At 36.3% G+C, this 12,704-nt stretch overlaps 1 protein-coding gene across 1 annotated transcript in view; it reads left to right on the top strand.

Annotated features, from left to right (window-relative positions):
• Positions 1–12,704, top strand: part of ITGA2 (integrin subunit alpha 2) — a 107,392-nt gene that overhangs the window by 58,647 nt on the left and 36,041 nt on the right. The window contains exons 5-11 of the mRNA XM_031666154.1: positions 401–515; positions 680–807; positions 3,454–3,602; positions 7,303–7,453; positions 7,749–7,914; positions 9,781–9,857; positions 11,690–11,828. Coding sequence (XP_031522014.1) covers positions 401–515; positions 680–807; positions 3,454–3,602; positions 7,303–7,453; positions 7,749–7,914; positions 9,781–9,857; positions 11,690–11,828 — 925 coding nt within the window. The remainder of the gene's footprint in view (positions 1–400; positions 516–679; positions 808–3,453; positions 3,603–7,302; positions 7,454–7,748; positions 7,915–9,780; positions 9,858–11,689; positions 11,829–12,704) is intronic.

The raw sequence follows: 12,704 nt of genomic DNA on the forward strand, positions 1-12,704 counted from the left end.
GTTTTCCTCACTTTACAGATGAAGCACCTGAGGCCCAGGTAACTGAGAGACAAAAAGTGAACTTGCATGCATTCTCCTCCTTGGTGTCCTCTGGAAGGAAAGCACCTGTTTTATCTAGCTTGTTGGGAGACCTCATAGACTCCTCCCTTCTCTGGCACCTGCTCCCAACAGTCCCAGCACTCCTCCTCCCACAAGGCTTGCCACTGGGCACAGAGCATCTGCCGCCTTCTCCATCACTTCTGCTTGCCCCAAATGCATTACTGACTCATTTGATTTTGAGTTGACAATTATTAGTATCTTAGAAAAGAGTAGAGATGATTTCTGAGCTCCATAATGGAGAGGTAGAAGTTGGCATTATTATTCATATGTTTCCATTGATTGTTTTCTCATTTCTTTGAAGACATGTGGTCCTCTGTGGGCACAGCAGTGTGGGAATCAGTATTACACAACGGGTGTGTGTTCTGACATCAGTCCTGATTTTCAGCTCTCAGCCAGCTTCTCACCTGCAGCTCAGCGTAAGTTATTAATGTGCAGATGGTCTGAGCAATGCCTTACAGTTAAAAGAGGGGAAAAAGGTTATCAACTAGTGGCACCCAAACCCTCCTTAAGTCTCATTTTTATATGGCTGTGAAATGTGACTTACCTTTGGAAATCTGCTTCTTTCTCTTTTCCTGTGTAGCGTGCCCTTCCCTCATAGATGTTGTGGTTGTGTGTGATGAATCAAATAGTATTTATCCTTGGGATGCGGTGAAGAATTTTTTGGAAAAATTTGTACAAGGCCTGGATATAGGCCCCACAAAGACACAGGTATGGACAGCAGAAATGCATAAACTACCTTATGACTTTCTTTCTGAAAAAAAATTGTTAGATATAAAGTCTTAATTTTTATATTTGCCGAATCCCCATTTTAAATGCATTTAATGGTAATTTTTAAAGTTAATTGAAACTTGTACTACATTGGGGTTATTCTACCTGTGGCTTTTCCCAATACTGGTCTTTTGACCTTAGAGTTCTATTTCTGACACAGCATTGAAGATTAAAGGTATGGGATATAACTTTTTTTTTTTTTTTAAGACTGAGTCTTGCTCTTGTCATCCAGGCTAGAGTGCAATGGCACAATTTAGGCTCACTGCAACTTCCGCCTCCTGGGTTCAAGCAATTCTTTTGCCTCAGCCTCCTGAGTAGCTGGTATTACAGGCTCCTGTCACCACACCCAGCTAATTTTTGTATTTTTAGTGGAGACAGGATTTCACCATGTTGGCCAGGATGGTCTGGAACTCCTGACCTCAGGTAATCCACCCGCCTCCGCCTCCCAAAGTGCTGGGATTACAAGCATGAGAAGCATGAGCCACCACACCTGGCCGGGATATAACATTTTAATCTTCCTTTAGTTTCCTGTCTTTCCCCTCTAACCCATGCATTACATTTTAAAATTCAGTATGTATTTTTATGTACATTTGGACTAATAATTAATTTATTTTGTTTATTCCTTGCTGGTAAAACAAGTATTGAATTCTGAAATTTGTATAAATAAGTCACTAAGCATAATTCTACCATTTATGATAATGTTTTATAGTTATTTATCATATTCCAGTTTAGCTTGTCCTTTTGCCTACAGAAAAGGTCTTTTCAATAATTTTATATAGCTCTTTATATTTTAAGAAGTCTTTAATTTGCTTTTATGTCTTCTTGAAGTAGGCAACTAAAGCTCAATAGTATTATTTTAAAGTTCAATTTCCGGTTTTTGTTTTTGTTTTTTTTTTTTTTCCTTTCTGATTGAATCTGCCATTTCCTGAGCCATTCTGGTTGTAGCAGTATACTGAACCAGTGTCAACCTGGACCAGTTCACCGTTACCAGTGTATGTTCGTGGATTGCATCTGATACTCCAATGTCCAACATCTAATACAAATTGTTGATGTATTTTTCCCTAAATGCTTTCCAGCTATCTTTATTGAAATTTGCTTCTCTGCTTTCCTGTTCACTATCATGTTGTTATATGTTTTCCCCCATTGAAACTGCTTTTCAGTACCAAGAATATCTCAATACCCACAGAAGCCTTGGAAATTTCCCTGTGGGCATTTTCCAGGACATTCTGCTAAATAAAACTACATATAGCACTGGTTTCCAGAAAGCACCACTTTTATAGCCCCTTATAAGTTTTCATATGTATCTTCTTATTTCTTCTGTTTCTAAATGAGTTGCCCTCATAACGTGACTAATTTTATTTAATAGCCTCCTATATAGAATTCACAGTCTTACTCTTTTGTGTCTTCCTACCACAGTGCATCTGATTCCTCTCTAGAAGTGGTTTAACTCAGTCTCTTTTCTTACAGCCTAAATTTGACCTTCCTGTAAATCCTAATCTACCACATTTCTTTACATCTTTCTTCTTCTTTTTCACACAGAAGTCCTGGGGCTCTGTCATGGGATTACTATCATCTTCCTCTCATATTAAACTCTGAAATTCTCAGTTATTTTTTATTCTTTCCTCCCTCTCAAGTCTTACATCCCTAGAGAAAGGGGTCCAGGAATATTGTATTTCTGACTATCTTCCCAGTGCCTAGCTTACTGCCCCCTTGGCAAAACGCAGCAGATGGAACTCAGGAATCCAGTCCTTGCTCCTTCCACCTCCTTACATACTGACCTGTATTTCAGAGAGCCTCTTACACTGATCCCTCATTGCCACTCCTGTTGTGGAAAGCCCATCTCCTAGGCTTAGAGGATGATCTCAATGTTTACAAACAAAGACATTAACAGAATGGTGTGACCTTGTTGATCTCTAGGATTAGGGAATGCTCCCAAACATCTTGTTCAGAAATTCTTTCTTTCAGCTCTTTCAAATAAGATGCTTTCCAGTGGCATTTTCTCTGGAAGCCAGAAACTCCCTGCCCCACATGCACATATAGCATCTTCTTCCCAGAGTTGCTGAAGTCCATAATAGAGGAAATCCAGCACAATAAAGAGACCTCAATTGACTACACTGATTAGGAGCACATTGGTTTTTGTTGTATTCAATTCTAATTATTTATTACATAGTTACTGTCCTTCAATGACATGTTACTCTTCGTCTGTGAGCTTCTGTCCACTGGTAATTAGAATGTTTATTTAAATCAAGTTTAATCTTCCTGTTAAAAACAGTGTTCTAATAGTCATCCATATTAAAATATTATAGGGCAGTATTAAAAACTACAAATATTACTCTTGGGAATCAAATCATACACTGTAGGACATCATCTTTCTTGGCAATAGTACTGCTATTGTACACTGATGGCCTCTAATGAGAAGAAATTATTCCATTGAAAGAAAAGTAACTATCAAGAACAAAGTTGGAAGTGATGCCTTTAAGCTATTGGCCCATGTCTAAATGTACTTTTGATTTTCATTTTATTGGGTAAGTAGAAATTATTTATAATGTAATGACAGCTCATTAATAAATGTCTCCTCTTTTGAAGGTGGGGTTAATTCAGTATGCCAATAATCCAAGAGTTGTGTTTAACTTGAACACGTATAAAACCAAAGAAGAAATGATTGTAGCAACATCCCAGACATCCCAATATGGTGGGGACCTCACAAACACATTCGGAGCAATTCAATATGCAAGGTAAGTTTTGGGGCTAACAGGCCAATGTTTTCATAATGTAAAATGTTATATTTATGTGATAAATAAGAAAAAGTAAGGAAAAGACAAAGAAAAATAATATACCTGGTACCTCACTTAAATCAGAACTAATAAAGAAAAAAACATAAGAGCATTCTATGTCTTGAATACTTTGAGAAGGCAGTTGGGAAAGTTAAATGTTTGATTTTAGGATATTTATAAGATATTACATGATTTTTATATGAATTTATATGAAATAAATGAAATGAGAAGACCTTAGATTAAAACAGTAGGAAATGGGGCAATCTGTCATAATTTGTTAAGATTCATCAGAGATCCAGACAAATTGAGCTCATGGACCACTTGGTGCAAATTAATAAAGGCCACAGAATCTTAAACATATGTGTTTAAGTTTATTACACTTATTGCAATCAGTGGGAAATATGAAATTATAACAATACTGCACTCTCTTGATTCTTATCTCAATTTCTTTATTTTCTCAGATCCACTGACCTTTGTCTTCACTCTATGTTTTAATATGTTTTTATTATACTTTAAGTTCTGGGGTACATGTGCAGAATGTGCAGGTTCATTACATAGGTATACATATGTCATGGTGATTTGCTGCACCTATCAACCCGTCATCTACATTAGGTATTTCTCCTAATGCTATTCCCCTCATAGTCTCCCACCCCTCAACAGGCCCTGGAGTATGATGTTCCCCTCCCTGTGTTCTCGTTGTTCAATATGTTCTCATTGTTCAGCTCCCACTTATGAGTGAGAACATGCAGTGTTTGGTTTTCTGTTCTTGTGTTTGTTTGCTGAGAATGATGGTTTCCAGCTTCATCCATGTCCCTGCAAACTAGATACCTTCACAAAAATACTAAACACACTCCAGTTGTTAAACAAATTATTGAGAACAACAAGCTTGCCTTTCCTTAAACCTATTCTCACTCTTTGTCTTGTGCATTCCTTCTTTTCACCACCATAATTCTTTTTGAAAAAAGCAGTTCTATTCCCTCCCTCCACTTCCTTGAAACCTACAGTTCTGCCACTAAATAAGCATGACCCTCTTCATCCCCCAACCCCGTGGTCCCACCTCAAACCTCATCCTTTCTGGCTCCTCTGAACATTTGATAATGATGAACATACTCTGCTATTCCTAACCAAGTTGCCATGACACCACACACTTCTTGAACTCCTGACAAATTCTTTTGCCTCTTCACTAGCTCCTTTTCCTATTTTTCTTCACTAAACAGAGCCCTCTCTTCTTTACTGCCCTTCTCCTGTAGGAATTCTATCCACTGTCATGGCATCAGCAGCAGCACTGTGTCGGTTATCTCATTGCTATGTTGTCAGCCCTACACTCTCTCCCAAAACTCACACTGGCATCTAGCTGATGCTGAATATTTTTATTTGGAGTGTTCGCTCACTTACCAAATTCAATCCCTCCCACACTGGCCTTATTCTTTTCCCCGCCACTCCTCATGAACTTGCCATTTTGATTTGTACCACTGTCTCTTGCCCAGTCATTCGAACTAAAACTTTGGTTTCCTTTATTCTTTCCACTCTTCCTTACATCACACGTCTGGTCAGTGGCCACATCCTGTCATTTCTATTTCTGTATTTCCTATTTTATCTGTCTTCTTCTTCTGTGTGTATATTTCAGTTGCTGCTTCCATCAACTGGTGACAATACCAAATGTCTCAAAAGTGGATTCCCCACAAGAGAAGATATGATTGGTTTGGTTCATCATTACTGTCTCTATTCAGGGACAATAAAGGTTTTTGGGGCCAGGCCATCTCATAAGCTACTGGACAGTCAGCAGGTCAGCTGCCATTAGGTGAAGTGCCCCTCCTGATCCAGCAAACTGGACTAGAAGGACAAAGAAGTTGAGATGAAAAATGGCCTTCCTGGAGTTAGAAACTGCAATGGGCCCTGGTTTTCAGCAGGGAAGGTGGGAGTAGTATATTTCCCTGTCTGGAGCCTGGGGCCCTGGTGAGCTTTGTTCTCCAGGACAATGGCCACTGTCCCTTGAGGAAGGACTTGCCTGGCTTTCGTCATCTTTCAAAACTTTGGTTTTCTCCCTTGCACCTTTGTCTATCTCCCTCTTCCCACTATTTCCCAAGCTAACAGGATTTAGTCTACCCAGTGCTAGGAGAATCACCCAACTTTTTACTCATCTCTCCTAGAATGTAATTGCCTCTATATTTCTTCTCTCTCTCTCGTCTCTTCTTTAAAACATTGAAGATAATCTGAAATTATTTCAGTAACTATTGCCATGTTTTCATTCACCTCATTTCATTCAATGCCTACAGTTGCAGTTTATTGTTTTAAGCACTGCAGGTAATTAAAACTAAATGAGACACAGTTTATGTCCTCAAAAACCTTAGAATCATACATGAAATTTACAGTATATCATAAAGAGTATGTGACACTCAAAAAGGATCTGATGTGAATAGTGTAATTCAAATTTGGCCAAAAAATACAGAAGTTTTCTACGTTTCTATAGTCTACATTATAGAATACAGAAAACATTTTAGGAAATAAAATGATATTCTCAGTTTTAAAGACAGTGTATTTGATATTATCTCTTAAAATTTGAAATGTGTGTATCCTGTGCCCCAGTAATTTTACTGCTAAGATTTTATCCCATTTGAAAAAGTATGCCAAGATATATACACAGGGATATTTATCACAGCCTTACTTGTAAAACTCAAAATGGCCTAAACACCCAATAATGGGGAACCAGTTAAATAAACCAGTCTTCCCTTATATGGTCCTCCAAATAAAATATTATGTAGCCGTTTAAAAAAAATAATGAGACCTTCATATATGTGCTGATATGGAAAGGTCTCCATCAGAGTGAAAAACAACTGTTTAGAATATGCCCTCATTTGATGCAAAGGCATAAGAATGATACAGTGGACTCTGGGGACTCAGGGGGAAATGGTGGGAAGGGGGTGAGGGATAAAAGACTACAAATTGGGTTCAGTGTATTCTGCTCGGGTGATGGGTGCAAATCTCATAAATCACCACTAAAGTACTGATTTATGTGTAACCAAATACCACCTGTTCCCAAAAAACCTATGGAAATAAAACAATTTTTAAAAAAGAATGTGCCTTCATTTGAGTAAAAGTTTAAGGGGTAGACTATGCTTGTACCTATATTACATCTAAACAAAACATTTTCTAGAAGGAAATGCAAGAAACTGATAATGGTGCTTACCTAAGAAGAGGGGTTTAGTGTCACATTTGGTTTATACCTTTCCAAATACTCTGATTTTTTTTTTTTTTTTTTTACTGTGGATATCTATTACTTTAAAAAAAAAAGTATTGAAAAAGTAAACACAAGCCTAATGCATACAATTTATAACAGAAATATCTTTGCTCTATTGATTGGTACTGATTAATTCAACTTTCTTAGAAGAAAATAATTCTAAGAAATACTGGGATAAATACTTGCACACATATACACACATATGCCCTGACATACAAGACACTTTTTTAATGTCAAGAAACACTTACATTTGTATATGTTTCTCTACAAGCTACAAATGGAACATTAAATATGTTGCTAGAGTTAATATGGAGTTACAATATATTCTGTTTAAAGAACTATTTTCATGTTTCTATTTTAAACCAGAGGTTCTCATATTAACTTCGTGTTTTGATAGCAAGTCTTTAACTTTATCTGCCACAGAAAATATGCTTATTCAGCAGCTTCTGGTGGACGACGAAGTGCTACCAAAGTAATGGTAGTTGTAACTGATGGTGAATCACATGATGGTTCAATGTTGAAAGCTGTGATTGATCAATGCAACCATGACAATATACTGAGGTTTGGTATAGCAGTAAGTGGCTTTTCTTTTTATTTGTCTTGCAGCTATTGGGTAAATCTTCCTTTATAGCATCACTTCTCAAGGCTGCACTTTCCCATTGGCTGTTCATAGTTGAATATAAAAGAAAGTTCTTACTCTATCTCTGCTTCTTCATGGTTTTCAATCCTGTCTACTAAATAAAGGGTTGTGGAAATGTTGCTTGATTTGCTTCTCCAGAGGGGCTATTGTGTTCAAAATAGACTGGAATGTACTCGTAGGGAAAACGTACAGCAATAATGACTGTACATTCTCTTCCTCTATTTTCAAGGTTCTTGGGTACTTAAACAGAAATGCCCTTGATACTAAAAATTTAATAAAAGAAATAAAAGCAATCGCTAGTATTCCAACAGAAAGATACTTTTTCAATGTGTCTGATGAAGCAGCTCTACTAGAAAAGGCTGGGACATTAGGAGAACAAATTTTCAGCATTGAAGGTAAAAAAAAAAAAAAAAAAACTCCTTTCAAGAATTTTCTTTCAAAATGTTTAAATAATTGTTTATTATCACATATTTGCTTTATCAATATTAACTTGTATACCTTGTATAAAAAGAGCTCCTAAAATCAGTAAGAAAAATGGATGAAAAACATGAATAGTTTATAAGTGATAAAATATAAATGACTGATAAACATAAGAAAAGATTCCCAATTTACAAAGTATATTTCTAAATACTTTCAGTAAGTATTAAAAAATATAAATTAAACCAACATTATGTTTTGCCTAAAAGATGACACAGAATAATAATGTTTAATCTTGGAGAGATTATCGAGAAGCAAAGAAGCTCATACACTGTTGATAGAATGATAAATTGTTATGACTTTTGGAGGATGATGTATTCATATCTATTAGAATCGTAAATAGTTTTATCTTTTTACAGTGTTATGTAAGTACTAAAATTCCTGAATATGTTTACAGTAAGCATATGTATTTTTAAAATTAGAAAAATACAGCAAATATTTTTAATAGTTCAGTTTTTGAGGAAACACTTTATTTATAGGACCTAAAATAATTTACTTAGGTGGCCTTGGAAAATCTAGTTAGTGCAGAAAGATCACATGTTCAGGAGCTCACTGTGTGGGGAACTAGCACACACTTCACAGCGGGTTAAAAGAAAAAAAACACACATGACCCAAATCCTAGTTCTTGATGGTTAACCCAAATAACTCTTTGTAATAAAGACCATATGTTATTGGAAATCTATGTATCAGGTACATCCTTAGAATCTGGGTCTAAAGGTATTGCATAAATTATTCATTCATATAATCAAATTTTGATTTGATTATCCACTGGAATTACTCAAAATGCTTTATTGCTTCTTCAGTATCCCATGGTGCTTCAAAGTTGTTTAAATAACCATTTAAATCCAATGTGCCCTGAGATAACACAAAATCACTGGGTTATCCACACTGATAATTGTATTTGTTTGTAATGGAATGAATGAGAACAATTGCAATCTACAAGCTAGCTAGAAACGATCTTGAGCATTATCTACTATTATGGACTTTGGGGAGCATTATTCTATTTTATTAAAAATTATCTCTACTCATCCTGTGTAAATTATTTTATCTTCTAAATAAGACTACGTTGTACCATACAGTTTGTCTTCTTTTCTGTGTTAAAGTGTCAGTCCAGTAGTTTAGCTTCCTTTTTGTGAAGATTAGTGAAATGTAACCATTTTGATCATACTGTATGGAAAATAAGTACCAATTGGATCTTACAGTGTCAGTGACAGAGGCAAGCACATATACAGAACCAGAACAAACTTCCCAATTGGTAAAACTCCTACTCAGTCTTGAATTCTGATTCCTAATAGCTAACTCAATTATCTCCCAGCAGTCTTCACTACAGATCAATTGCCCAGCTATTCCACCTGCATCTGAGATATGTGTACATTATCAGTACCAATATTTCAAAGCTAAAATCTCAGTTAGTTTCTTAGTTAGTAATCATCAAGTTTTTTAAAAATTATCATCTCAGTTTTCACCTTACCTTATACCCTTTGTTGAGTGTCCTTTGGTATCAAGAACGTCATGCATATTCTGCTAAATACATCAGTGTTCAATTAAGATTAATGCCAACTATGAACACTACCTTGGAAATATTGTTATTTCTATAACCTGCTAGAACACTTTCTTAGTAATTTCTTCTTCCCAGAATACACAAGCTCTGTATTTTGGGGTGAGTGTTGGAACAGAGTGTGTTTGTGTTTGTAGGCGTGTATATACATACATGTCTGCATGTGTTTGAAAACTTGATTTAAAATTACTGACAGTAATAAAATTTTTTAAATTGAATGTTCCAGGTACTGTTCAAGGAGGAGACAACTTTCAGATGGAAATGTCACAAGTGGGATTCAGTGCAGATTACTCTCCTCAAAATGTGTGTATATCAGATAGCTTCAAGCCATGTTGTCATTTGGCATAACACTACCAGACACAGTAGCCTTACACATTAAGTGGGAAGACAGCCATCTAGGGATCAGCCCTTCTGATTCCTAGTCACGGTCATTTAGTTTCTTTGCGCTGCTGATTTACCTCTAAAATGTGAAGGTTAACAATGTATAACAATAATAAATAAATTTAAAAAAAAATAGTAAAAAAAAAAAAAAAAAAACAATGTCTTCCCTTCCCTGTTTCCTAGGGATCTTATATGGGGGAAAGCTGATAGTATACAAAAAAGTCTTTGAGTACTCCAGGGCACAGACAGTATATTAACTTAAGGTATTATTCCTGCAGGAATTGTCTTTGAATCAATTTTTAACAACTGGAAATGTTTGTTAAAAACATTCACTGTTGTCATCACTGTCATGGTCAAATTCTGAGTTGTCATAGTATCTTTTTCTAAGACCAGACAGAAAAGAGTTGAAAAAATAAGGAGGTAGGAAAAATGTGACATGGGATTGGAGTACAACACTCTTTTCAGCTCAGGGAAGTTCATTTCTATCTCTCACAAACATCCACCTCCTGGGCCCCTGATTCTAATTTGAGTCAGGAGATGAGAGAGATAGTGAAAGGAAGGAAAAAAGAAAAAGAGAAAGAGATCCTGGGAAATATTTAAGGGACAATAGGAAGTCAGAGGATTTGATCGGCAGGTCAGAGGACCAAGAACAGCTTGTTTTCTGTCTAGAATCAAAGGAGCTGACTTTTTCTCGATCATCAATCCTTAGATATACTCATAGAAGTTATGGATCTTTCCCTTAGAAAAAAATATAAATGAATCTATGCACGGAGAATTTTGCACACAATCCCATGAGGTTTTTGTACATACCCTAAAATCCTTTCATGCACCCCAAATCCATAATCCCTCAATACTACAGTCATTCACATAACTTCATGGTCTCTTATCTTCAAAGTAGAACACATCTTTTTCTTACTTGCTATTTTTCATGGCTTGTATTTTTTAGTCCAACATCATATCTTTGGTATGTTCTAAGATAGAAGAATAAAAAATTAAAAATAGTGTATCTCATTCTCACCAAATCTGCCTTCTGTGATGATTTGTAGCTTTGACTGTTTAGATTGGGTTTTGAGTCAAATCAGAGTAGGCTTCCTCCTTTGCCCTCCCCACAGGGCTGACAAATTGTTATTTTCCTTCCAATAGATTGAATATCACAGCTATAGGTGCTTGTAGCTGTGATATTATCAAATAGATGGAATATGTGAATATACAGGAACATTTGAGAAGGGGTCAGGAAGAGAGAGGAAGAAAGCTGAAAATAGAGCAAGTCGGAAGAGGGCCTCCCAAGATGTGTCTGGGATAGCAGCAGCATCTCCGTTTCTCCTGTGTTAGTACTTCCTGTTTCTCAAGCATGTCTCATATCTGGCTGTGAGCTTTCCTTATAAATATGTGGAGTGAGAGGCCCACTTCTGACTCCTTTCTAAAGGTCATAAGGGTTTACCATTGGCAAATATACACCTTTGAACGGGACATTTGAAGATGGCTATGTACCTGTCCTATACTATAGGTTATTACAAAGGTTTGTCTGTATAACATGTCATACTAAATAAAGTTCAAAATAACACAGCCAATGGGAAGGCTTGTTCTCTAGCACAGATATATTAAGACAATTAAGAGATATATCAATAAATGTTCATATATATCTCAACATTTTTAATAAATCTAAACAATTTATTTCAATGTTTTGCCTCCCCTGCATTCTTATGCTTTAAAGGTGGTTTGTTTTAATGATCTTCATTTTTTAATTATTTTAGGATATTCTGATGCTGGGTGCAGTGGGAGCTTTTGGCTGGAGTGGGACCATTGTCCAGAAGACATCTCATGGCCATTTGATCTTTCCTAAACAGGCCTTTGACCAAATTCTGCAGGACAGAAATCACAGTTCATATTTAGGTAAGGCATAGTAATAATTGGCTCAGCAAACTTAAGTTCCCTTGCTTTAAACCAGCTCTTTGTTGAATCTCAGAGTGAATTCAGCAAAACCCTTGAACTGTCTGTCATCTAATTGTCATATTTATTACACATATATATGTTGTCTCTGCCAGTCGGGCCTAAAGGCATAACTACTTATTGGAGTATTGTATTATACTCACTAGTTTCTTCTGACTGGTCAAGTGGTTGTAATTCCTGGAACATGATTGTGTTCCTCCAAAATGGAAATAGTTCCCAAAAGTAAATATAGTAAGTGATAGTCTTATATTGTTTTAGAGCCCTTAGTCTTCTTGTTCTTATAATAAGCAGCCACTGATTTTGCAGACTTACTATGGGACAGTTCCTGAGCTGGCTAGTCTGTCTACATAAACATTTAAATCTTTCCAACCAGTCTTTCAGGGATGTTTTGCCTTTGAGAGATAGCAAGATTAACTTGTCTAAAGTTCAACAACCTAGTAAGTGGCAAATCCAGAATTCAAACCTCGGACTGTTTCCAAGACCTGTGTTCTTTCTACTGTGCAACACTACCTTTTAAATACATTTATTCATTCGTTCCAGAAATATTTGTTGAATGCCACGTTCACAGGTGGCCAATGAGGACAACCTGGAATCTAGAGGCAGTTTTATAGGTAGAAGTCCCATCTACACAGGGAAGTGCTTCGGGTCAAAGGACAGGAGTAATTCTTCTTAGAAAAAGGAAGACATGTCCTCAGTGATGTATTCAGGAACACTAGAAACTTTGCATCACGTCTAACACAAAAGGATCTCTGGTCACCTTTACTAACTTATTTTAACCTTGTTTTGCTCAGATATTCAATGGTAATCACTCTGATGCTC

Source organism: Papio anubis, chromosome 5, assembly GCF_008728515.1.
Source record: "Papio anubis isolate 15944 chromosome 5, Panubis1.0, whole genome shotgun sequence".
Taxonomy (NCBI): Eukaryota; Metazoa; Chordata; class Mammalia; order Primates; family Cercopithecidae; genus Papio; species Papio anubis.